This window comes from Humulus lupulus, chromosome 8 (assembly GCF_963169125.1).
Source record: "Humulus lupulus chromosome 8, drHumLupu1.1, whole genome shotgun sequence".
In the NCBI taxonomy this organism is placed as follows: Eukaryota; Viridiplantae; Streptophyta; class Magnoliopsida; order Rosales; family Cannabaceae; genus Humulus; species Humulus lupulus.
The window spans coordinates 43,863,884-43,886,714 of record NC_084800.1 but is presented as its reverse complement, the minus strand read 5'-3'; the positions used below and the strand labels follow the sequence as shown (position 1 = coordinate 43,886,714).

The window sequence follows — 22,831 nt, the reverse complement described above, 5'->3', positions numbered from 1 at the left end:
AATTTATAACATTTTCTTTTTCGAAATATTATTCAAGTTTCAGTGGAGAGAATAAAAATTATATACGTGTAATTTTGTAGTTAAACAGTAACCAAGATTTTTTTTTTTTTTTTTTTTTTCAGCAAAGAATACGGAACAGAAAGATTTGAAAATGATGTTAAGAACATTATTTCGAATATGAAATGATATTTCGTACCACCATGCTCAGAAATTTGATATAGCTAATGCGCCACTGTTATAAGTAAGTAAAAGAGAACATAATCATATTAAAAGAAAAAACATGCACAGAAAGAATTAGTTGGCGTGATTCTGAATCAATAACAATCATCAATGAGTTTCACCCTCTTTACCAATCAATCCCACAAAACCAGAACCCAACACCATTACTTTTTTCACAAAGTTTCTTCTGTTTGATACATCCACCTTTTCTCTTTTCTTTTTTGTTTCAAGTATAAATATATATATATATATAATAAAGGTATATATTAGAGTCATTTATGACTGTTCTGTTCTGAGGATATCTACACAGCTTTCAGTGTTGTTTATTTTTATTTTTTGTATTAATGTGAAAAAGGCCAAGTGGAGATCGATGAAGAAGAAGATATAGAAGAAGTTAATCTCATCAGAACAGAAGCAGAGGTAGGAAGAGATTGGGGTCCATTCCATGGAAAGTTTTAGGTAAATAATGTTAATTTGGTTGGGAAAAATACCTTGAAAGATACGGACTTGTAGCGGAAAGAGCAAGCTTACGGCGGGAAAAGAAAAAAAGAAAGCGTAGGCACCAAAGCAAAACCTTCAGAAAGCAATCGCTCTCTCTCTCTCTCTCTGAACCAGAGACTCGCAAAAAATACCTTATTTCTCTTCTTTTTATGCGTATCTCTCTCTCTATATATATATATTTGCATATCTGGGGCAATATGTTTTGATAAAAAACAGATTGAAAAGAGAGTGTTAGGACCATTGTGACTGGGAGATACAATCATTTCAAAACGGAAACAAGAGAAGGTTTCCAGTCTTTGCATATTTATCAGTAAGTTATTTTCTGAGTTCTCCAAGTTTAAACCTTTCTCCTTTGATTGGAGTCTCAATGGTGTTATTGATTTCTATCTGTAATTATGTGATTGAATTGCTTGGTTACATTTCCTTTCAAAAAAAAATTCTGGGTTAAGTTCAGCATTTTGATTATGATTTATTATTCTTAAGTTAATGCTTATCATTGAGTTATTTTTATTGCTGAGGAAACCGATTGGGAACAAAAAGAGTTGTCATTATCTAACATTCAATTTTTGTCATAAGTGAAATGAAGCCACATAGCTAAAACATCATTTTAGTATTGCTTGAATTAGCTAAACATGAGATCTTATCCAATTTTTTTTACTTGCTTCTCCATTTTCTCAGCAACCAAACAAAGAACCAAACAATTCCCTCTGAATAATTTAATTTTAAAAAATGACTAATTAAATAAAGAATCATATTGTTGCTTGTAAATAGTGTCTTCTTCATGATATACTTTTTCTGCTATGTACTATATATCCACAGTCCACAGGCCAACCAAAAATCTCGACTTTATTAAGTGTTTTGAGTCGAATACCAAAATTGCCCACTCTTAGACAAGAAAACTAATACCTTATAGCTTTGAAATTACTATCAATCTTGGGGGATATATTATTATATACTTGGCTTTTTAAACGTATAAAATTGTAGAGTTGAGCATAAGATATTCCAGTATAGAAAGAACACTTTGGTTTGAAGAAATTTGCTAGGGAACCTACACGCATTCCTAGGAGTGGAACAAAGCTGTGAAATTTTGGATTCTTTTGATTTCTGCTAACATTAAATTATATAAAATAAAAATAAAGTGTTGTTTACATGTGGGTCCAATCAAAAGAGGTTCAACCCGTCAAAAGATTCACACCTGAAAGGCTGAAATTTCCATTGGCGTGCATGCTTAACTCTGTGCTTGTTATTATTATTATTATTGCTTGCAATGGTTCAGTTCCAATCCTCAAAAATAGATCTATCTTCTTCAGTTGGGGAATACACTCATTTACTATACGTTATTGTCGTGGAATGTACGTTTTTTTTTCTCTTTCGTACCTACTCTCGTCTAACAGAAACCATTCCATTCTTGGGATAACTTTTTTTTGTTTCAACAGTTTTTTTTTAATATAAAAAATGTGAGGATAACCCACATGAAAAACAGTACTGAGTTCACATTTGGTTATATATGCTTGAGCCACATTTTGTTGATACCGGATTTTGTTGATCAGGTTAAATCATAGTGCGAAGACAAAAGTGGGGATTTTTGGTGTAAGTATGTAAATTTCGATCCGAGAAGAGAAGTCATAATAATGAGGAGAAGTAGATTGATTAATGTGGGCTTGCGTAATCTGTTCTTGAATCTCCTCCGATGGATGTTTTGAGTTAAAATTCTTCAAAACAGAGCAGAGGTGGAGAATCTGACAAAAGGGTTCTCTTTGAATCTTTGCTGTACCAGCGTTTCTCAGTCTACAGTCTGTGATATAAAATATATAGCTGGGCTGGAAAGAAAGGAAATGGAGACCGGTGCAGTGAACCATGGCAATGAACAACGAGTCATTTTGAAATATGATTCGTGGTTTAGCCAATTCCGCAATGTGTCCAATCCTTGGATGGCCAGATATGTCTACGCCTTTATGTTCTTAATAGCCAACCTTTTGGCGTGGGCTGCAAGGGATTATAGCAGTATCCTTCTGCCAGAAATGGAGAGTAAGATTGCCCGCACCCTATTCCTCATTGAGATTTTTTTCTTTTGTTGTTGTTGGTGGTGGTTTATGACAGTGATCTCTTTTTTGATTGCATTTGTTCTTATGTTCAATGAGCCTATTATGCATTATCTCGTTTAAGCATAATCCAGTCTTTACCTCTGCACTAGTATTTTTAAGATATGCGTACTGTTCCACTTTTACAGTCGAGGAGGAGAGAAAAAATTAAGTCTGAAACTTTTGTGTGTGTTTGAAATGGTCATAGGTGATTAACATGTTGAAATTGACAATGAGTCTAAGCAAAGCTTGAAAGACAAAGAAGTAAGTTTTGGATTGTGACTTGAGTCGAGTGGTACAACTAACTAATACGCTTCCATGAGATTAAAGCTGTACGTTTCTAAAACATAAAACGTAATTAATGTTATTATATGGCTCAAAGAAAACTCTACATTTCTAAGCTTTTATGTGCTGCTGATACAATCTTTTTCTGTATCCAGGATTAAAGGGATGCGATGGTGCACAAGACTGTTTAGGTGCTCATGGCGTTTTGCGAGTGAGCTTAAGTTGCTTCGTATCCTTTTTACCAGTAGCAACTTAAATTTGTTTTCTTCTATTCCATATGTCAAGTTTTCGATGCATGAAAATTACCATGGTATTTCAATATAGGACTCTTAGTGAATCTAATGTTGCGCTATATTTGTCTCAAATTGTGTAGTTGCCTTTTTTTTTCTTTCATTGATGATTTAAAACAAGCCTTAACAATAAAGTAGACATTCTATTTCACCATGTTTCTTACGACCGTTCGTACCTCAAAGTTGAATGAGCCCAGAGATGTGTGGCAATCTGGATGGTGGTCTGCCAAAATTGTCCTGTGGGCTGCTTTGCTAATAATTCCCTTCTTACTTCCTTCTTCATTTATTCAGCTCTATGGTTAGTACTGTCCTTTTGTTTCTTTGTTTTCGAGTCTTGACAAGCCTGAAATGTCATTTTTCTCCTATATCATCACTATGGATATTTTCCAATGTCAGGATATTGATACAAATTTCTTTCTTTTTCTCTTGGTGCAGGGCAGATTGCACATTTTGGTGCTGGGTATGCTTTAGTTGTTCCAATTTTAAAGACTAACTACTCATGTTAGTTGAGGTTACCAATAACTTGAATTTTAAGTGGAGTAATTTTGATCAATGTGTTTCAGGGTATTTCTCCTAATCCAGCTGATAAGCATAATCAGTTTCATTACATGGCTGAATGAATGTTGTCTGTCAGAGAAGCATGCCGATAGATGGTAAGCCTAGTTCAAACATTTATGAGCAGTAATTATTGCCAACTTGGGGTTTTCTTTCTTTCTTTTTTTTTTTCTTCATATGCCTAGTAATTCATATTATGGTTTTTGCTGCAGCCAAATACATGTGATGTTATTTGCAACTTCTGCATATGTTGTATGCCTAGTGGGGATCATTATGATGTACATTTGGTATGCACCAGAACCATCTTGCCTCCTAAACATCTTCTTCATTACCTGGACATTAGTGCTTCTTCAACTTATGACCAGCGTTTCTCTCCATCCAAAAGTAAGCTTCTTCCATCATCATTCTGCCTTCAAATTCATTTGTGAATCATCATCATTTGAATGAATTTTCAATATTTTAAAATGAAACAGGTGAATGCTGGTATCTTGACTCCAGGACTAATGGGACTTTATGTGGTATTCATCTGCTGGTGTGCCATTAGAAGGCATGATTTCTCTCTCATCTCTTGTTGCCACACTTAATTTATCAAAGTGATCTCTCATAAATCTTTCTTAATTGAAAGTAAAACAATCGTTCTTTCTGTTTTTCACCTGGATGGAGTGTTAATTTCAAAGTATAGTCCTCACTCTCTAAAGATTTTCATTTATTCATTTTAATCGCAGTGAACCAGCTGGGGAAAATTGCATCAGGAGAGCAGCAGCTTCAACTAAAACAGATTGGCTTTCTATCATAGTAATATTTTGATTTCTTGAACACCTTGAAGCTCTAGAGTTTCTAGCAGTTATCCAAGTTTTCTTCTCTTTTCCTTTTCCTCCTAAGGTAACAGTACCTCATTATTTTTTACAGAGCTTTATCATTGCCATTCTTGCCATGGTCATTGCAACATTTTCAACAGGCATCGATTCTCAATGTTTTAAGGTTTGTTGATACTCCTCTTCCTATTCTTTATCTTGATAACATCATTTTCCACCAAAAAGTAGCTAACAAGAGCTTACTTCAGATTAGGAAAGAGGAAACACGGTCAGAGGAGGATGTTCCTTATGGTTATGGCTTTTTCCACTTTGTTTTTGCAACAGGAGCAATGTACTTTGCTATGTTGTTGATTAGCTGGAATCCCCACCATGCAATGAAGAGGTCTATTTACTTTCTCTCTTCTTCCTTTTTTCTTTTGGACTTCTACATGAGAAGCTTTGAGATAAGATGTTCTGACTTCATTACAATCTTTACTTATGCTGATATTCTCAATCCAATTTCAATAGATGGACAATTGATGTGGGTTGGACCAGCACTTGGGTTAGAATAGTGAACGAATGGCTTGCGGTCTGTGTATATCGTAAGTACTTCTATTGACTAAAAATTATGTTAAAGTAAAACTATTTTAGGCAGATAGTGTGAGTTCATGTGAGCTGTTGTGTTTTGTTTAAATTCAAAGCAAAATTAAAGGAAAGATTATTTTATTCTTTTGCAGTATGGATGCTTGTGTCTCCCGTAATATGGAAGGGTTCAGCCTAGGCTCGAAGAAAGCCTCTCTTTGGCCTTTCATTTGACTTGTCCATCCACTTGTGAAACCAATCGAAGCAAATCGGACAAGAACATGAAAACACACATACGACTCCTTGACTTGGTCTGCAACAACTCACTATCCGAAGATTTCAAAGCTTTTGAGGCCGTCGCAAAGGAATAAATAGAAAAAGGATAGAGAAATCACTCAACAATTTCTTTATGCTGTCATTACTCATTAGTAGAGTCCACCATTGATAAAGCAACATCTATTAGGTTACATGACCATTCAAATTGCAGATGCCAATACTTTTTCTTTCTTCCTTGCAATCATTAGAAATGTAATTTTGTTGTTCCATTGAAATATATTTCCCAATCCTGTACAGTACTACATATTTTTGGAATTTTCCCCTCCATTAGAAATTAGTTTATGCCATTTGATGAAAAATGAGAATTAAATTCAGAATTAATGTCATTCAATTTATTTCTATTTTTCCCTAAAATGTTAGGTGGCTTGGCATACTGTAAAAAGTTGGAGCTTAACGAAATCACATCTCATATCATGTGCATTGTTTCTAGATTCGAGCCAAATGCAGACCTCCAATTGATGTTAAGCTATTAGAAACCCAATATATAACGAAAAGGCACTTGAATAACCAATTTGTTTGGTAAATAATATATTGAATGAAATCACAAGTCTTAATTGTTTTCACAACTTCGTAGTGTTCAAGAGGCAAAAAGATAGTATCACTCGATGTCTTAAATCCACCACCCCACTAAAAGCTTTAAGAGAGCCAAGGCAATTCACCTTAAGTTACTTCTCAGTTGGCTTCCATTGAAGCCTCCATAAAAATCAGTAAGCCAAAGATGTCAAGAGTTAGTAAATCAAAGATCTGTAATCTACAATTCCTTTATTGGGTTTTACACAATGGGAGAAAGTGGCCGTGCCAGCAGAAACCCTTACGAAGAACACGAGCAAAAACTTAAAATCTAGGAATATGTAAAAATCATATCGAACAGTCGGAAAAGTCTTGGCTATCGATCGTGAAACAATTTTTACCATACAAACTTCATTCCACTGTAACATTGCATAATGAGGAAAGAGAAGCAAAAAACTCATACAACTCGGACAATAAGGTCTAGGCTCCAAGGGGCAGCAAACAAACACACAGATCACCCTTCCTATAACTCTAAAAAAAAAAGATCTAGGCACCATAGTACCAAACAGACCAAAAAAATATATATATATAAAAATAATCTTGGTCTCCCTCGAAACTATTTTCCTTTCCTTTCCTTTCCTTTCCCTTTAAGTTATGTACTCTCTTCTCTCTCTTTCTTAACTCTTCTTTTGTTACATCATCAAACAGATTTTACATGGCTAGTGCAGATCTTGTGATCTTGACCCCATGGATAATTCAAACAAATCTGTCAGCAGGCTGGATAACTTGACTAGGAACAACGTAGAAATCCAAAACTTCAGCCTGCCAATTACATATAGGCAGCAGCAAGATGATGCTTATAGCCTAAACACGATTAATGAGGCTACCTTCTTTGTATTTTACCCAAATGGGTTTCCTCCAACAGACGGAAAAGGAGTCGGGGTAGCAGGTGCGGAAAATCTACCAGCCATCTGTTGATCAACATTTAATGAGCCAAAAGCGTCAGGAACAACACCCCCAACTGCTTGATGCCTGCAAATCGGTTCAATCAGGACTTAGATCTGCCTGAATTGTTTTAAAACAAAAATGTACAAAAGGCTTTACTAAAAAGTTAAGATAGTAAAAATGGCATACATATAATATATATGAAACTAGAAAGTGTTAATTTTGATGGAAATTCTACCAACATTAACAACTTTTCAAGAAGCAATTTCCACCACCCACTTCTTTCAAAAAAAAAAATCCACCAACTACTCAAGCTTGCATGAAAAGTTGAATCTCCCACCAATTTAAAATCACTCCGATGGAATCTTATGGGAAAGTCAGTTCAACAGGAAGTTTAAGAAATTATTGTGATGATGAATGAAGAATATGTATTATACCACAACTCATATGAAGTCCTTCCCAATACCAAAAAATATTAACTTGGACTAGTTACCCATTCAAACCAAAAAGTGGTGAAAACTGTAGACCTGAATAGAGGATACGTAATTACTACACAATCGATTTTCTCTCTTTGAATAACTATTTTGATGACGCAGTCTTATCCATTTCTAACTTTAGACCGAACAGAAACATGTAATTACAAGAGTAGTTACCCTGAAGGTAGCATGTTAGGAACTTGTTGCCCCATGTAGGCCCCTGAAATTTAAAAACAGAATTCAGCACCAAAAAAAATAAAAAATAAAAATAAGAGGAAACGGATTGGGAGGGAAGCAATTCTGAGAACAACTTTTTTCCTTGAAAAAGAGAAGATGGTTTTACTTGGTGGCAGTGCTGATCCATACTGGGGAGCTTGGGGAGGAAATGCTGGTGTGTATGACTGGGGCATCCATGCAGACTGTGGGGCACCAAGGCTGGAAGTGCGAATTAAGCCCGAAGGCTGCATGACTGACGGAGGCATGCCAGATGGATTCATCACATTCGGAAGAGCGCCTTGCAAAGATTGCATGGAAGGAAACTGCAGCACAAGAAACAAAATTCAGGAAAACTATAACATAAGACAACCCAACTGAAGAACATTTAAATAACAAGTAAAGCTTTAAATCCGCATAAAGTTAATCCATAAAGTAGCAACTATCAAGCATTTTAAAAAAGGATGTGAACATTGTAACATAAAACTGGAAAAGTAAATCTTACTGTCTGAACTTGAACTGGAGGATGTTCACTGTTCAGATCAAATGGATTTGTTGATTTCGATGACTGCTGGAAAGTATGCATGGGCTGTAAAATGAACAGATTTTGAAGCGCTTAATCTCCCTTGTCGTTAAACAAGTCATTCAAGTAAAAAAGAACCAAAAAAATAAAGATTATAGGCTGTGACAATACCACTGCAGTATTATATTGAATGGGGAACCCCATACCACCAGGTTGTCCAGTTTGCCACCCAGGAACTGGTGCACGGAAGGCTGGATAGCTTACAGCAAAAAGATCCTACAGAAAATACAGAATTTTTAATACAAATTCACAGATATAAATGCCAAAGCCCATAGGACCATCAGAGACATATACCTCTGGCAATGCCATCCTTCCACTTGATTTTACATCGGCAGCAGAAGGTTGTGATACAACAGCAGAATTGACGTCATGGGCAGGTTGCAAAACAGACGGGGGTGCCTGTGTTGTTAAATTATTAGGTAACCCTTGTGAATTAGGTGCGGGCGGAAAATTCCATGGCTGTCAAAAATCCCATGAGAAACAAAATGAAAAACTGCTACGATTTTCAAATATAACATCAAAATCAAGAGAAAGCACAAAAAGCCTCACCTGAAAGCTAGAAGGTCCGGTTACAGGTTGTTGGAATTGCAGTCCACTTGACTGATTACCAGCAGCAGGGAAAAGGGAAGGCTGTTGCTGCTGTTGCATGGTAGGCCACTGCATAGCACCAGGCATATTGACAAGAGTGTTACCACCATTGACTGGCAAAACTGGTGTTGATACAGGGGCAGCAACTGAAACACCATCCAGAGGAGCTACTAACAGGTTGTTCACTGGAATACATATAGAAGCATTGGTGGCAGGCAACATTAATTTCAGCAATGCAGAAAAGAAAAATAATCACTAAACAGCAATATTATCATGTTACCAGAAGTTGTCATGGTAGCAGTGTGGCCCGGTGCACCAGAACTATGAGGAGCAGGTGCTGGAACCGATAATTGTGATAGTACAGATTCCAGTGGATTCACAATAGGAGCTTGAGACACTTTTGCCTGCGGGAATGCATCAAATGAGGCCCAGTTGTTGTCAATGATTGCATTTGCAGGCTGTGAAGTGGACTGAGCTATTGCCGGTTGTTGCTCAGGTGCTGCTGCTGCTGCTGCTGCAATAGGAGGTTCAGGATCAGCATCAAAATCAATTAAACTTCGAGAAGTCTCCACTTTTACTTCCGCCGGCGCCGGGTTCCCACTGGCTGATCCCAAACTACTGGAGGATACAGTTCTCTGAAATTAAAAAATTACCCAATCATCACTTGGTAGATTTAAATTTGAATTTTTTTAATAGAGAGAGGCCTAAATCTAAGAAACAGAATGGGTACAGACTCATGGAGAGGAGACATGAAGCTTTTAATTGCTTGCTGACAGAAAGATATACTTTAAATTGGTACAGTTATATATTATATACTTAGATTCACAAAAGTAACCTACAAAGGAAAAAGCTGCATCGTATACTTAGCTACATAATAGTAACCAATTAATTTGAAAGATTGAATCAATCAACAGAAATAAACCAATGTTTATTGCTTATCCCACACAATGGGAAAAAGGTACCAAGTTTAGTCCTAACAAATGGAGCATCAAATTCACTTTACATGTAAACAAAAATGATTGGTAACAGCAAAACATTAGAAAGCCATCAAATCTTTAATGCCAAAAAAAAAGCACTACTGATGCAATTATGTATTTTTATAATATAGTAGCAACAGCTTCTGTTAAAAGAAGTCTCACCTGTGTCTGTGCAGGGACATCAGAAGTCCTGGAAGTAGGTTTTGGAGGCTCACTAATACGAAGAGGTATTGTGTTCTCCCCTAAAATCTCTCTAACAGGCCTTACCACAGGAGGACTGGAGGCCCCTAGATCTTTTGGTCGCTCTGGTGATCTACCTTCCAGCTTTAGATCTCCATCAGACATTCTCCGATCGTCTTGTCTCCTTCCATTACCAAACCTGTCATCCCGGCGCCAATCATTAACAACTTCAGGACGGGCAGGACTCTTTCTATGATCACCATACTGCCGAATTTCTTGATCATAACCAGGACTTCTTCGTTCCTCATAACTTCTTGCTCCAGGGCTTGATTTCTCATTATAACGACGCTCATTATCCTCATATGGTGGACTTCTAGACCCTCCTTGATATGAATCTGTTCTCCTGCTTTCATATGATTCATCCTTCTCACCCTGTACATATATACATTTAAAAAGGATATAAGAATGCTTCAACTTAAACCCAAACATATTCACACACACACACAATTTTAAATTATAGAAATATATGCACAAGTGCAAAATAGTAAAATAGACCATTGACAGCACTTATAGCAACATTTTGTCACATGGCCTCTGTAAAATTAAAGAAAACGAGAAACTTACCATCTTTACCCTAGGAGGTTTGTCAAAGTTCCTTTCACCATTATATCTTCTATCCACATAAACATGCTTAATAAAATCTCTAAGCCTCTCGACATTACTGGAAACAAGAGCATCAAATCAAAATGCAGTCACTACTAGTGTACGAAATAAAAAAGAATGCAGTTGAGTTAAAACCTGCTGTCTGGGAAAGAATTCCGCTGTGGGTCCCATTCTTTCAGGTAAATCTCCTTTGCACGCTGTTAATGGGAAACGGAAATAAGCCATGTGCAATAAAAGGAGTAAGATGGGAAAAAGAATATAACAGCTAGGGAAAACACATGCATCTTACCTGGTTTCCCCCTTCTTGAAGAGCATTAACTTCTTGTGATGTAAATTTAGCCATTGATACTGATTTCACTCGGTGTGTGAACTCTCGGCTGAAAGTTTTGCATAAATAAACCATATAAGCAAATGACTGAAGAAGACAGAAAATTTCAAATCCACTCCTTGTTCACATCCATAACAAAGAAAAGTTTTTTTAACAGCAAAGCACATAGAACTTACTGTATTCCACTGCATGTTGTGCAAATAAACGTCAAGAAATTAGTGCAAACATATTGTGGTCCCTGTTTAACAAAAAGAAGTAAGCAATACTGTGACAGAAAAAGAAGAAAAATGTGGACAACAGTTATTATAGTTTGTAAAATTCCTATTTCAGCTGTTAAAGAAACAATCTTTATTGTGTGAAGATCCATAATCTTTGCTCAGCAACCTAAAATGCAAAGTCCAATATAATCTTTTGTGGTGCTCCAATTACTAAATGTCAAAAGCATAGTTATAAGTCTAATAAAGACATCCTTAAGTATTAAATCTGAGTACATAATATATTTTTATGGTGAATTATTTGATAATCCACAAAGCTTTCTCTTGAGGATCACTTATCCTCCTCTTTCTTGTAATCTTCTTTATTTGTTCATTAATAAAGTTTTTGGTTCTTATATTATAAAATTGATAATGAGCAAAGCTACTGAAATCGTGCCCACATATATTTCTGTTTGGATAACCAAGACTTTCAATCAATCTTTAAAACAATCATAATGAATTTGATACAACATGGTAATTAAACAAAAAACACATTCTTAGAGACCCAAAAACCAATTAATATCTAAAAGAAATCACGCCTTTGAAACAAGTCACAAGTGAATCTGTTAAGGCCTTGATGATAATTCAAATACCATCAACATGATCCAGAGGCTTTATTAAGCCATCATCACTGAAGGTTATCTAGGTTTGAGAATTCAAAAGGTACCATTTGTGTGTTTGCTTGTGTGCATAAACCCAGTAGAAGACTTTGAAGAACAACTGAACCAGTACTTCTTAGATATAAAAATCTACCATAGTAGACTATTGGTTTACAAGTTCGGTTCATCCTTCAGCTAAATCAAACACTTTATGAAGCAAGAAATTACTTCTATCAAGCCATTCACCGGTGCCTTTAGTTATCATGATATACATTTTCTTAGGCATTGATTTATAGTTTTTTTTAATAAAAAAAAAAAAGTGACCACTTCAAAAGCAGGTTAAACAAATATCTTAGTAGCTTTTAATTCAGTTAAATTCCCAATAAAACTGATGAATCTAACTCGGCTAGAAACCCAAATTAGGTCGTCCTTCAGTTTTGTGCTGATAAATATATACAAAAGCAAGGCCACGCGCACAAATTAAAATAATTTTAACTCACTGCAATATCAAAGAAAGAGAAATCGGCAATATCTCAATGCGCGATTTAAACCCATATACTAGTTCTCCTCATGTAATATAATGTTACTAAGCATAATTGAAAAAAGCACAATCCAAACATACCAGAAGAAACAGTACTATAGAACTACAACATATAAAAATGAAGCTTAAAAAGAAAAGAAAAAAAGATAAGTCAGAAGTGAAAAATATCGTACCAAACTATTACAGTTAATGCATCTACGATTCTCGGGAAGTTTGAGCAGTCCACGAATAATTCGTTCATTCTTTTCATCCTCCTTCACTCGATTAGCCATTTCCCCCACTGCCTATTCCAAAATAAACAAAAGTTATGTACAAAAAAACACTGGTCACAACAACCGAAAATAAAAGCTAGGTCACAGAATATTTTTTCCTAAATAATTTACGCAATTCCAGTTTCTTTAAAATCCAAAAGTAATATGCCACCAATACCAATTACGCCATTGATATTCAACGCTTTAACATTGATTTAAATTTGAGAAATGAAGAATTCTCCGAAAAACAAAAGAAATAAATATCTATATAATATCTTGTCTACATTTCCTCGTCAATCATCGGAGGGAACACAACTCGAATAACAATAAACAAATCAAAATTCACGATCCAAGAAAGAAAAATCGAAAAAAGAACGAAACTAATCACGAGACGCCGTGATTGGGAACCAAGAAAATCGAAGAGAAAAAAAAAATACTTGCATGTATTGAGAACTGACCTGAATTTGCTGCAGACGGAGAGGTTGGTCTACCTCTGCAGCCTCCAAGCTGACGACGATGACAAGAGGACGATCCTCAGCTCACGCGCTTGGCGTATCGCTAGAGAGAGAAAAAAGAGAGAGATAGAAAGAGAGGGTTGCAGATCCTTAAGGGGCTGATAACTATGGCTTTTGTACAGCTCAGAGCTTCTTAAACAAAGTCTGCTTTTCCTAAAAAAATGTAGAGAGAGAGAGAAGGGTTGGTTGGGTCGAGTTATTTTGGTTTTGGGTTTAGGGAAAGTTAAGGTGTTCTCGGACACAGGGGTAGGTATCCTGTTCCTGACAATCAAATTGTGAAATAAATGTCCTAATTTCACGTAATTGGTCAAGACGAATCTCACATTCTCATAATGACAGTCCACGGTCGTAGTGGGCGACTTGCTTTGCTTTAGCAGTGCCAGTGTTAAACACCCTTTAATTTCATATTTAATTACGAATCCAACGCAGGATTTGGACTTAGTGCTTCCCTAATTCCCTCTTCCTCGTTTCCATTTCTCAAGAAGTTTCCTCCTTTTTGTCTTTTAAATATTTATATATAAAAAATCAAAACCAAAATCAAAATAAAATACATATTTGGTGTTGAGATGAGATCCAATCAAACAAAAATTTATAAAAAGTTCCAGCTTCGACAAAGATCATAGTTATGTCATGAATTGTATTAAAGATTTTTTCTTTTTGTCCAAAATTGTCAACTAGGTCATGTTACTAAATACGCTCGGTATAGTAACCATACCATAATAAAGTCCTTCTACATTTGATTTTATAAGCTTTGTAATTTATAGGTAAGAAAGTTTAATGAGGCTTTTTGTTTTTTAAATATTAATGATAAAAAAATTTCAATTATTATCTCGAAATCATGTTATATATATATATATATATTGCTTTAGGTAGTGTATTTTCAAGGATAAGAACCATTTATCATGTATTTTTGCAACACTTAAAAATAAAAATGTTCCTGACAAAATATATATGCAAAGTAACAATTTTAAAATTTTATAAATAGAAACATTTTATTGTAATGATTACTTAACTAAAATAAATATAGTAAGAAAATTGAGATGTTGATTACAATAATTACCACAAATTGTGTGTTAACATTTTATGATTGGTTAGCGATATCACGTAATGGTGGTAACCATTAAAAAAACAGTTTTTTGTTTAATTAATTAAAAATTTGACAATTAAACATAAAATAGTGTTTAATAACTCTATTTTAATTTTTTATTTTTTTAAATTTTAAACAAAATTTTGAAAATATAAAATTTTCACTTTCAAAATTTTTTTAAATTGTTTTCAACTTCTTCAAAACAAAACAAAACACTACATCATTACATCACTACATCATTACTTTTAAATTGTTTTAAATTATTTTAAATTTTTTTTTTCTTCTCTTCTTCAAATCACTACATCATTCTATATTGCTAAACAAAACATAAAAATAAAAGTTATCAAACGCATTTATTATTTTTTATTTTTAAAAACAAAAAACAAAAATAGTTATCAAACATATTTTTATTTTTTAAAAATAAAAAACAAAAATAAAAATAATATTTCTATTTTTGTGTTTAAAAAATTCAAAAACAAAATTTTTACCAAACACAACCAATATTTATTAAATTCAAACATGTGACACCCGATATTGAATTACACCAATAGCGAAATGTAATTTTCTTGTGGTGATAGACACGAGTGGTACCCCTTAGCAATTCTCAATATTAAATTGCATAGCCCTAAACACTCTATGTGGCTTTTAGTATTTCTCATTTAATAGTCTAATCCAACTGTGTGAGACTTGTTAGAAGGGAGTGATATCATGTAATGTAAGAATTTATGTTATGTATAAGCACTATTATAAAAACTGATTTTTATGACATTTTTTTAGGGTATTCACCTAAATATGAGTCCAAAAAATATTTCCAATATTTTTTAGGACACTCAGTGAGAGTCTTTAAAAAATACAGTTTAAGATTCGCACGAGTCATAATTACAGATGTGGGACCTAAAAGACTATAATGAAATTTGAGTCAGTAGAGACTTTTAAAGGCACACTTTAATTGTCCTAAAAAAGTATTAATGGAACTCAAAGTAGGCCCTAAAAATAATAATAAATAAATAAATTAAAGCTTTATTTGAATGACTAAATTAAAAAAAATATTTATTTTATTTATTTGTTTAAAAACAGAAAGAAGTTTTTATTTTATTTATTTGGGGTTAGTTTCTCTCTCTTGTAAACCCTTGCTCTCTATATCTCGTCTCATTCTCTTCTCTCCCTCGCAAGCTCTCTGCCAGCCATGACCGGCAGCTCTCCAGCCACCACCCACCTACACGCGCTACCCAGGTGAGTTCCCCGGCCCCAAAACCCCCAGCCCCGCGAGCCCCAAGTCGTACACACCGCCTAGCCCTCTTGACGGTGCCTTCAAAGTTCGACGACTATGTGGATTTCTGAAACTTCTTGGGCATTTTTCGATCACCTCGAGCCACCCCGAGCCAAATGACCACCACTACTGCATTCTTTGTACTTTAGGCTTCAAAACCCACTCAAGGATCGGGCTCAACAGTCGTCTAAATTTGAAGTCGATGTTCACCGAAATCTATGGAGATCCGAGAATGCATGACTCTATCCGCCAACTCTAGATCGTTCCAAGGGAAATCGTCAACACCATGAGACTTCCCGAGACCTAGGCTTCGAAACCTAGTAGCTATTTTTCCCCAACAACCACCTTTGAGTGGTGGCTCCGCTACTGCGGGAGTTCCACAGCGAGTCTCAGCCATAAATACAAATTAATTTTTCAAAAATTAAAAATATAACTTGCATGCCCTAAAAATATTTTGGGCCCTAAAATCTCAATTTTGTAAAGCTCTTAAATAGATGACTCTCGAATGGCGCACCCTAAAAACTTGTTTAGGGAGCTTTTTTGTAGTAGTGAAGAAAAAAAACACAAACATGAAGGGGAAAATTTGACACTAAATTTAGACTAATATATATATGATATCAAATGTGTTATTATAAATAGTGATCATATCATAGCCGAATATTTCAAGCCTTGCGGGCGAAATTGAGGTCTAAAAATATAACAAAGTAGTTAGTAGTCACTAGTCAGTGTAATTATAGCACTGTGCATGTCCTAAGAGATGATAATGCACCACATTACATTTCTTTTTAATGGTACATATGCGTCACATCATGCAGTTAACTATACTCATTAATATATGAGCCTGAACCCCTCCCTCAATCATATCTTATTAGTTATTAAATTAAATTAATAGTTCACTTTTCTACTATTAAGATATGTTATTATTAGTAGTACTAATTATTAGTATTATTATTATTATTGATTTTATGCAAAAGTGGCGCATGCAGAAACAATGAAATCCAAATTGAAATGAAACACATCATTATTACAATTTTTCATTTGAATAAAAAAAATTATAGGTGTGTGAAAGTGAGCTGGTTAAGTAGGACACCCTAAAGATCTAAATATTATTTATTACAAAATCGCACCTAATTCATGTACAAATAATTAACATTCCATTGTATTATATATTGGATAAATATGTACACAAATTAGTTTAAAAGAAGTCTGTTTGCGATAATTAAATGTTGTTTTTTTCTTTCTATCTTTTATATAATATACTAATAAATTTTTTTACAACTCATCTAAGATGATTAATGTTTATAAGTTGTTTTCTTATTGGTAGAACATAATAAAAACAGAAAAACAAATTTTTAATTCGTTTCGTGATATTTCAGCCACATTGGAGTCTTTTTAAATATTTAGATTGGTAATAAATGAGACGCAATAGTAGCTGACATATCTCGTTTGCAACCATTAAGGAATTTCTTTGTAATAGTACTAATAGACCATTGAACAAACAATCTATTTTTATTTTTATTTTTTAAAAATCTCCAACGAACCTATTCTATATTTTTGGGCATTGGAAGCAACATCATTCTAGTATCCTAACTAGAAATTTGTTTGAATGGAGGCATCAAATATGTTTTTTTATTTGTACTTCATTATTCTCTCTCCTTTTTTTTCCCTTTAATTTTGCTTATTTTTTATCCTTTAATTTTGCTTAAAGCCTAAATTTGAGATCTTAAAAATAAAAACTACACTAGTTGACGTGTTAAAAAAATACTTTATTGACTTTTTTTTTTTAAATTGGCAACAATAATTTATACTATTTTAAAACCCTATTTACTTATTTATTTTTAACGTGAAACTGAAAGTAGTCTATGAATAAATGCGTGAAATTTAATTATAAGGTGTAAAATGGTGTAATAGCGTTATATAGAATAAAAATACTGGTAATTTATATATACAAAGTAGTTAGTGGGCACTTGGTAGGGTAGCTAATTTCTAGTGTTCCCACTTGGCAAAAAAAAGGTAGGAGAGAAGAGGAAGGAGTGGTTAATATAACACTGCCGTGATATTGACTTGACCTGTTAGTGTTGAACTTTACTTTGAAATCTATTTCCAGTGTTCCACAATTTTTATATTGATGTAATTTGATAGTCTCTAAACTTGTAAACTTATATTATTGTATTTGATTGTGCATTGTAATCTTATTTATGATTTCTGAGAATATCACTTTCTGTATTTTGTTGTGCATAGAAATCTGTCAAGTTTTCATATTTTCATAAAATTAACATAATAATATATTTTATCAAAATAATTTATAAACAATTTTACTCGTGAAATATTTTTTAACAGAATTAAAAAAAATACATTTATGGAATACTAGAATCAAGTATAATTTTTAAAATTACAAAAATACCCTTATTTTATTTTTAATAATATTTTATTTGTTATTTTAAAGTAAAGTAATGATATAAAAGTTTTATAAATCAATTTAAATAAACAAACATTATTTATCATTTTATAGTTTGATATATGTATATTTGTTTTTATATTATAAGCTTCAAAAATAAAATAAGTCATTGACTAAAAAATTATTAGTTTAAGATATTTTTTAAATAATAATAATAATTTTGAAGTATTTTACATTTATGGATATCTGAAAACCACTTGTCAGATGAGTTTCACTTGAGCCTAGAATCAGTAAAAGTTAAAACCCCTGGAGTACAGATTCTCAAGTTAGAAAAACTCAAACCCAGTACCAAACATGGGAAAGTATTCAAATTCTCATTCTCGTGTCCAGATTCCTGCATACCAAACGATCCCTAAGATTTATTGTCGAAATGACTTATTTTTTTAAATTATTTTGTACTCTGGCATAATTTTAATAATTTTTTGTAAGATAGTCACTGCCACTACAAAGAATTGGTAAAAAAATTCAGATAATTAATCGAAAAACTCAGACATTTGGTCTAAGTTATAAATAGATGTCATTTTTTAAAAAATTATCAAAACTAGTTCACAATCCAAAATTACTTCAAAGAAGAGAACATTTTCAAATATATATAACTTAGTACAAAAAATTTATAATTAAATTATACAGCTCTAGTCTCTATTTCATGATCTCTTTTTTTCCTTTTAATTATTAAATAAAAAAAACTAAAACGATGACGCATTGATGCTCCAAATGTGTTGGATCGCAAATGGAATCATAAAAACGGCGGTGAGACAACTGTTTGTTCCTTTTTCATCCCTTTTGATATTAATATTGTATTTTATTCTTGGCTAATTTTATTAATATAAAAAAAATTAAAAGCTTTATTGAGATCCTACGTATTGACTTAAAATCATTCATTTAAGAAATTACAGGAATAAATAAGTCATTGCATGCAGAAAACAAAGCTAAAACCAGTCTGCCTATGTTTATTGAGCTCGCTTCTTAGTGCCCAAATCTTAATTCATTTGGGAAGTTACAAATGTTGGTAAATTTTCTTTATATATTATCTTATTTTCATTTCGTTCTTCTTCTTTTTAATTTTTTTTATTATTATTATATATTGGCTGGGAAGATCTATATTTTAAAAACAAAAACAAAAGGAAGAAAACTACAAAAGAAATCGACACATATCATAAAAACGACAAATACCGGAAGCGACAATAATTTGACAATGTACTCTCCAGTTTATTATTCTCATTTGCCATTGGAAACATAAGAAGGGGATCCTTTGGTAAACAACTCATAAAATGGCGATTAATAGAGAACAAGTCATTCTAAATACAAAATACATTTCATTTCCCCCAAAAAAAAAACATGTATAATATTACAAGTATTCTAATGAAAAACGACAAAAAGAAAAAAAAACAGTAATTACCAAACGAATAAGTTATATATGTACGACATACAATATTGTTGTTGAGTATATGAAACTTTGTACAAGGAGTTTTTTTTTTGGACTAGTTGTACAAAGAGATTTGGTCCTTTGAAAACTAAATCAAAAACTATCCAAGTACATATCCGCACCAAAATTTGAGTGATTCGATTATAACATGACCTCGTTACATTTGTAGGACCACAACTTTTTTTCAATCCATTATCAACAATGAAAGGTTACAAAGTAAGTGTTGCAAGGTTCTAAAGGAGAATTCTCTCACAAAGTGTCCCAAGTTGAAAGAGCTCAATTATTTTTTTTAAATATACCATTTTGTATAACATTTTATAAAAATATCACATTTTGCGTTAGCCCCACAGAGTCAGGGTTAGGGATCAACCATGCTCTATTCTCACCTTGTGTTTTGGATTTTGTATTGGCGAAATTCTCTTCATAGTTACATCTTCTATTTCTGTAGTCGTGTCTATGTTTGTGTGTTCTGTTAACTCATTAATTGTAGTTTTTTTAGTTAATTTGTTAACTATTCTGTTAGTTAGAGTTAATTCTGTTTTTAATTTATGTTAGGGTATGGGTTGTGTATTTGTGATATCATATAAAAGCATTTTTTTTATCTCTTTTACTTTTGATCTAAAATATTTTTCAAGAGATGAGAGAACTTGAGTTTGGGGATCTAGGTCATCTTTAACCTTGGAATATTCCAAATTTGGTAATTTTCTGTTTCAAATTGAAGTGTGGTTGATTCGATAGTGAAACTTTGAGGGGATCTCAAAGCTTACAAGTTGGAGGGATTTCAGCTACAATTCTTTTAAAGGGATTTTAGATTGTTTTGTTTGTTCTTGAGTGGATTACTTAAGAAATTGGTAGATCTATCATACTGTAATTTTTTTTATTCATCTGTAAGTTTAAGTTTCTTTCTTTTATAATCAGTAAAATCCTTCATCTAACTGATTAGTTCTAGGAATTTTTTCAAAAAAGTATTCATAGTAATAAATTAGTGCATTCCATTATCATCAAAATTACTTTCCTCACTACAACAAAAATGCAAACTAGTGACATAATTCATTTGGTAACATTTGCTCTAAAATGTTACTAAAACAAAGATTTAGTGGCATTTAGTCAAAAATGAAATCAGATTTAATACATTTTCTAACTTTTAAATTTAGTAGCATTTTAAAAATGTCACCAAAGATAAATTTAAGTGGAGTTTTAAAAATATCACTAGAAATAAATTTTAGTGTCATTTTACAAATGTCACTTATTAGTTACTGTTTGATCCTTTTATTTTTAAATGTTAAAAAATAATTTATTTTTAATAATATTAAAAAAAATTGCCAATGGGAAAGCAGTTAATAATTGAGGAGTTGTGGATGAAGAATTAGTTTTACCGTAGGAAGCAATTTTAGTTTTGGTTACATGATGCTGAAGAACACTATTGAGCGGGGAGTGCATTTTGGGATTGAGGAGTTGGCGGATGAAGACTTGAGTATTTCTATTATTGTATGTTCAGTTCAATAATTTGAAGAACTGACCTAGATCATGAAAGAGTGAACTTAGACAAGCTGCCAAATAGACCCTTCAATTGCTCCAAGACAAATTTATATCCTGAATTCCTTACCAAACCAAACAGGTTAGATCATTTGTATGAATACTAGTAGGGTGTAGCACGTGCGAGGCACGTGCTAGTCATATATTATAAATTTATACTTTTTAAGAAAAAATTTAGATAATGATGAAAATGATGAGGTAGCAAGAGAAAGAGATACAAAGAAAAAAAAAATTAAGGAATGGACAGAAACCTACTAAAGAAGAATGGAAAAAAAATAACATTTCAAAATATGGTGCAAACAAAATGTATCTACCTCCCATGGACGATAGTAATGGAAGGAAAAAGTTGAAGTGGTGCACATGTTGTTTGAATATCTTTTTCCTTCATTCCAATTGAAACCATCAGGTGGAGAAGAAGCCCAAGGGAAAAGAAAATGACAGGACACGTGAGGAGAAAGGATATGGGCTGAAAAAAAACTCACAAGAGAGAAAAGATATGGACTGAGGAAAAAGTTTGTAAAAATATAAAAAAAAACTCACAACAATCCAAAACAAAAAAAAAGTGAAGTTACTTAAATAGACAGTTAAAATAATATACAATTTCATTATATTAAAAGAAGTAAATATAAAGTTAGAAACAAGAAAAAGTGGAAACAAAAAATCAACGAAGACTGCTTATGCACCTTTTATTAATAGGATATATATATATATATACATATATATATATCTGTGATTATGAATTTATTATTAAATACTTTGATATTTTCAGGAAAAGTATTTCATATCAGTAGATTGAGAGCTTTTATAAATTCTCAAAATTTAACTTTTCCTTTTCTTTTTCTTTCGAATTATATGCCCATTAGCGACGGTTCCAAGAAGTTGTTATCACCAGATAATTCATATTTTAGCCATTTCATTAGTGTTATGGGCTGCAAAAAGTTATCCTATGTTTCTCTGCTTTGCTTTCTATATCTAAAGCAGTGTGTTTGGCAATCAATTGTTGTATCCATCTATGTTATCTTGCCTTTGGTTTTGTTAGGTGTTTAATGGGCCGTGGTAGTACTTGGCAGCGAAGAACAATAAATCCATTTTTGACTCAGATTCGAGAGTGTTTGCCTCCCAGTTTGGGACATATTCAAGAAGAGTGTGTTGGAATCACCGATCCAGTGGATCTGACTTGTTCCTAGATCTTTGTTAGGTGTATATACCGATTATTTGTATAAATATATATTTTGGATTGTACATATAAATTTTGTAATATTTAAGATGTTAAATTATTGAAATTATTTGTAAGATTTTATTTTGATTATATGAGTGTGTATAAATATATATACACTTAAATTTACATAAAAATAAAATAAAACTAATATAATAAAAAATATTGTGATATTTTTTAATATGGTAATGCATATTTATAATCTTAGGTGATGCACATTTGCTTAGTTTTATTTTTTTTTTAAATTATTAAATGTATTTATTAAGTTTTTATGATTGTCATATAAATTTTAAATAAATAAACAATATTATATATAAAAAAATGACTTAATAGCATATTAAAGAAAAAATTAAACATAAACATTGTTTATAATTTTTTAAAAAATATATATGATTACATTTTAGATAATAAACTACATTATTCATAGACATTTATGAATGAAGAAGAAGTTATTTGTATATTCTTGATAGATGATAAATGTTATTCTAATTTTTTATGTGGTTATAAAGTCATATTATTTGTACACACAACACTTATATATAATGTATTTAATATGAATTTATATTTAGTTA

At 32.6% G+C, this 22,831-nt stretch overlaps 2 protein-coding genes across 8 annotated transcripts; one reads left to right on the top strand and one right to left on the bottom strand.

Moving 5' to 3' along the window:
- Nucleotides 1-280: 280 nt before the first annotated feature.
- On the top strand, nt 281-5,964 carry LOC133797006 (uncharacterized). 2 transcript variants are annotated; one of them, XM_062234754.1, is made up of 13 exons: nt 281-1,030; nt 2,271-2,748; nt 3,242-3,315; nt 3,515-3,674; nt 3,812-3,836; nt 3,940-4,029; nt 4,144-4,315; nt 4,405-4,478; nt 4,657-4,726; nt 4,841-4,912; nt 4,995-5,128; nt 5,254-5,327; nt 5,463-5,964. In XM_062234754.1, exons 2-13 carry the CDS (start codon nt 2,556-2,558, stop codon nt 5,504-5,506), a joined length of 1,182 nt encoding a protein of 393 aa, XP_062090738.1. In that variant the 5' UTR covers nt 281-1,030; nt 2,271-2,555; the 3' UTR covers nt 5,507-5,964. The 2 variants fall into 2 exon arrangements, with proteins under 2 accessions (XP_062090738.1, XP_062090739.1); XM_062234755.1 differs by lacking the exon at nt 281-1,030 and adding an exon at nt 1,631-2,072.
- A 407-nt stretch (nt 5,965-6,371) lies between these two features.
- On the bottom strand, nt 6,372-13,437 carry LOC133797005 (probable ADP-ribosylation factor GTPase-activating protein AGD14). 6 transcript variants are annotated; one of them, XM_062234747.1, is made up of 15 exons: nt 13,189-13,437; nt 12,674-12,780; nt 11,283-11,344; nt 11,068-11,155; nt 10,914-10,975; nt 10,740-10,836; nt 10,098-10,547; nt 9,239-9,593; nt 8,920-9,143; nt 8,665-8,829; nt 8,482-8,586; nt 8,293-8,376; nt 7,918-8,113; nt 7,752-7,794; nt 6,372-7,185 (listed from the first exon to the last, which is right to left on the bottom strand). In XM_062234747.1, coding segments are annotated over exons 1-15 (2,172 nt in total). In that variant the 5' UTR covers nt 13,190-13,437; the 3' UTR covers nt 6,372-7,052. The 6 variants fall into 6 exon arrangements, with proteins under 6 accessions (XP_062090731.1, XP_062090736.1, XP_062090735.1 ...); XM_062234752.1 differs by having other exon boundaries at nt 8,665-8,769; XM_062234751.1 differs by having other exon boundaries at nt 13,193-13,436.
- Nucleotides 13,438-22,831: the final 9,394 nt, after the last annotated feature.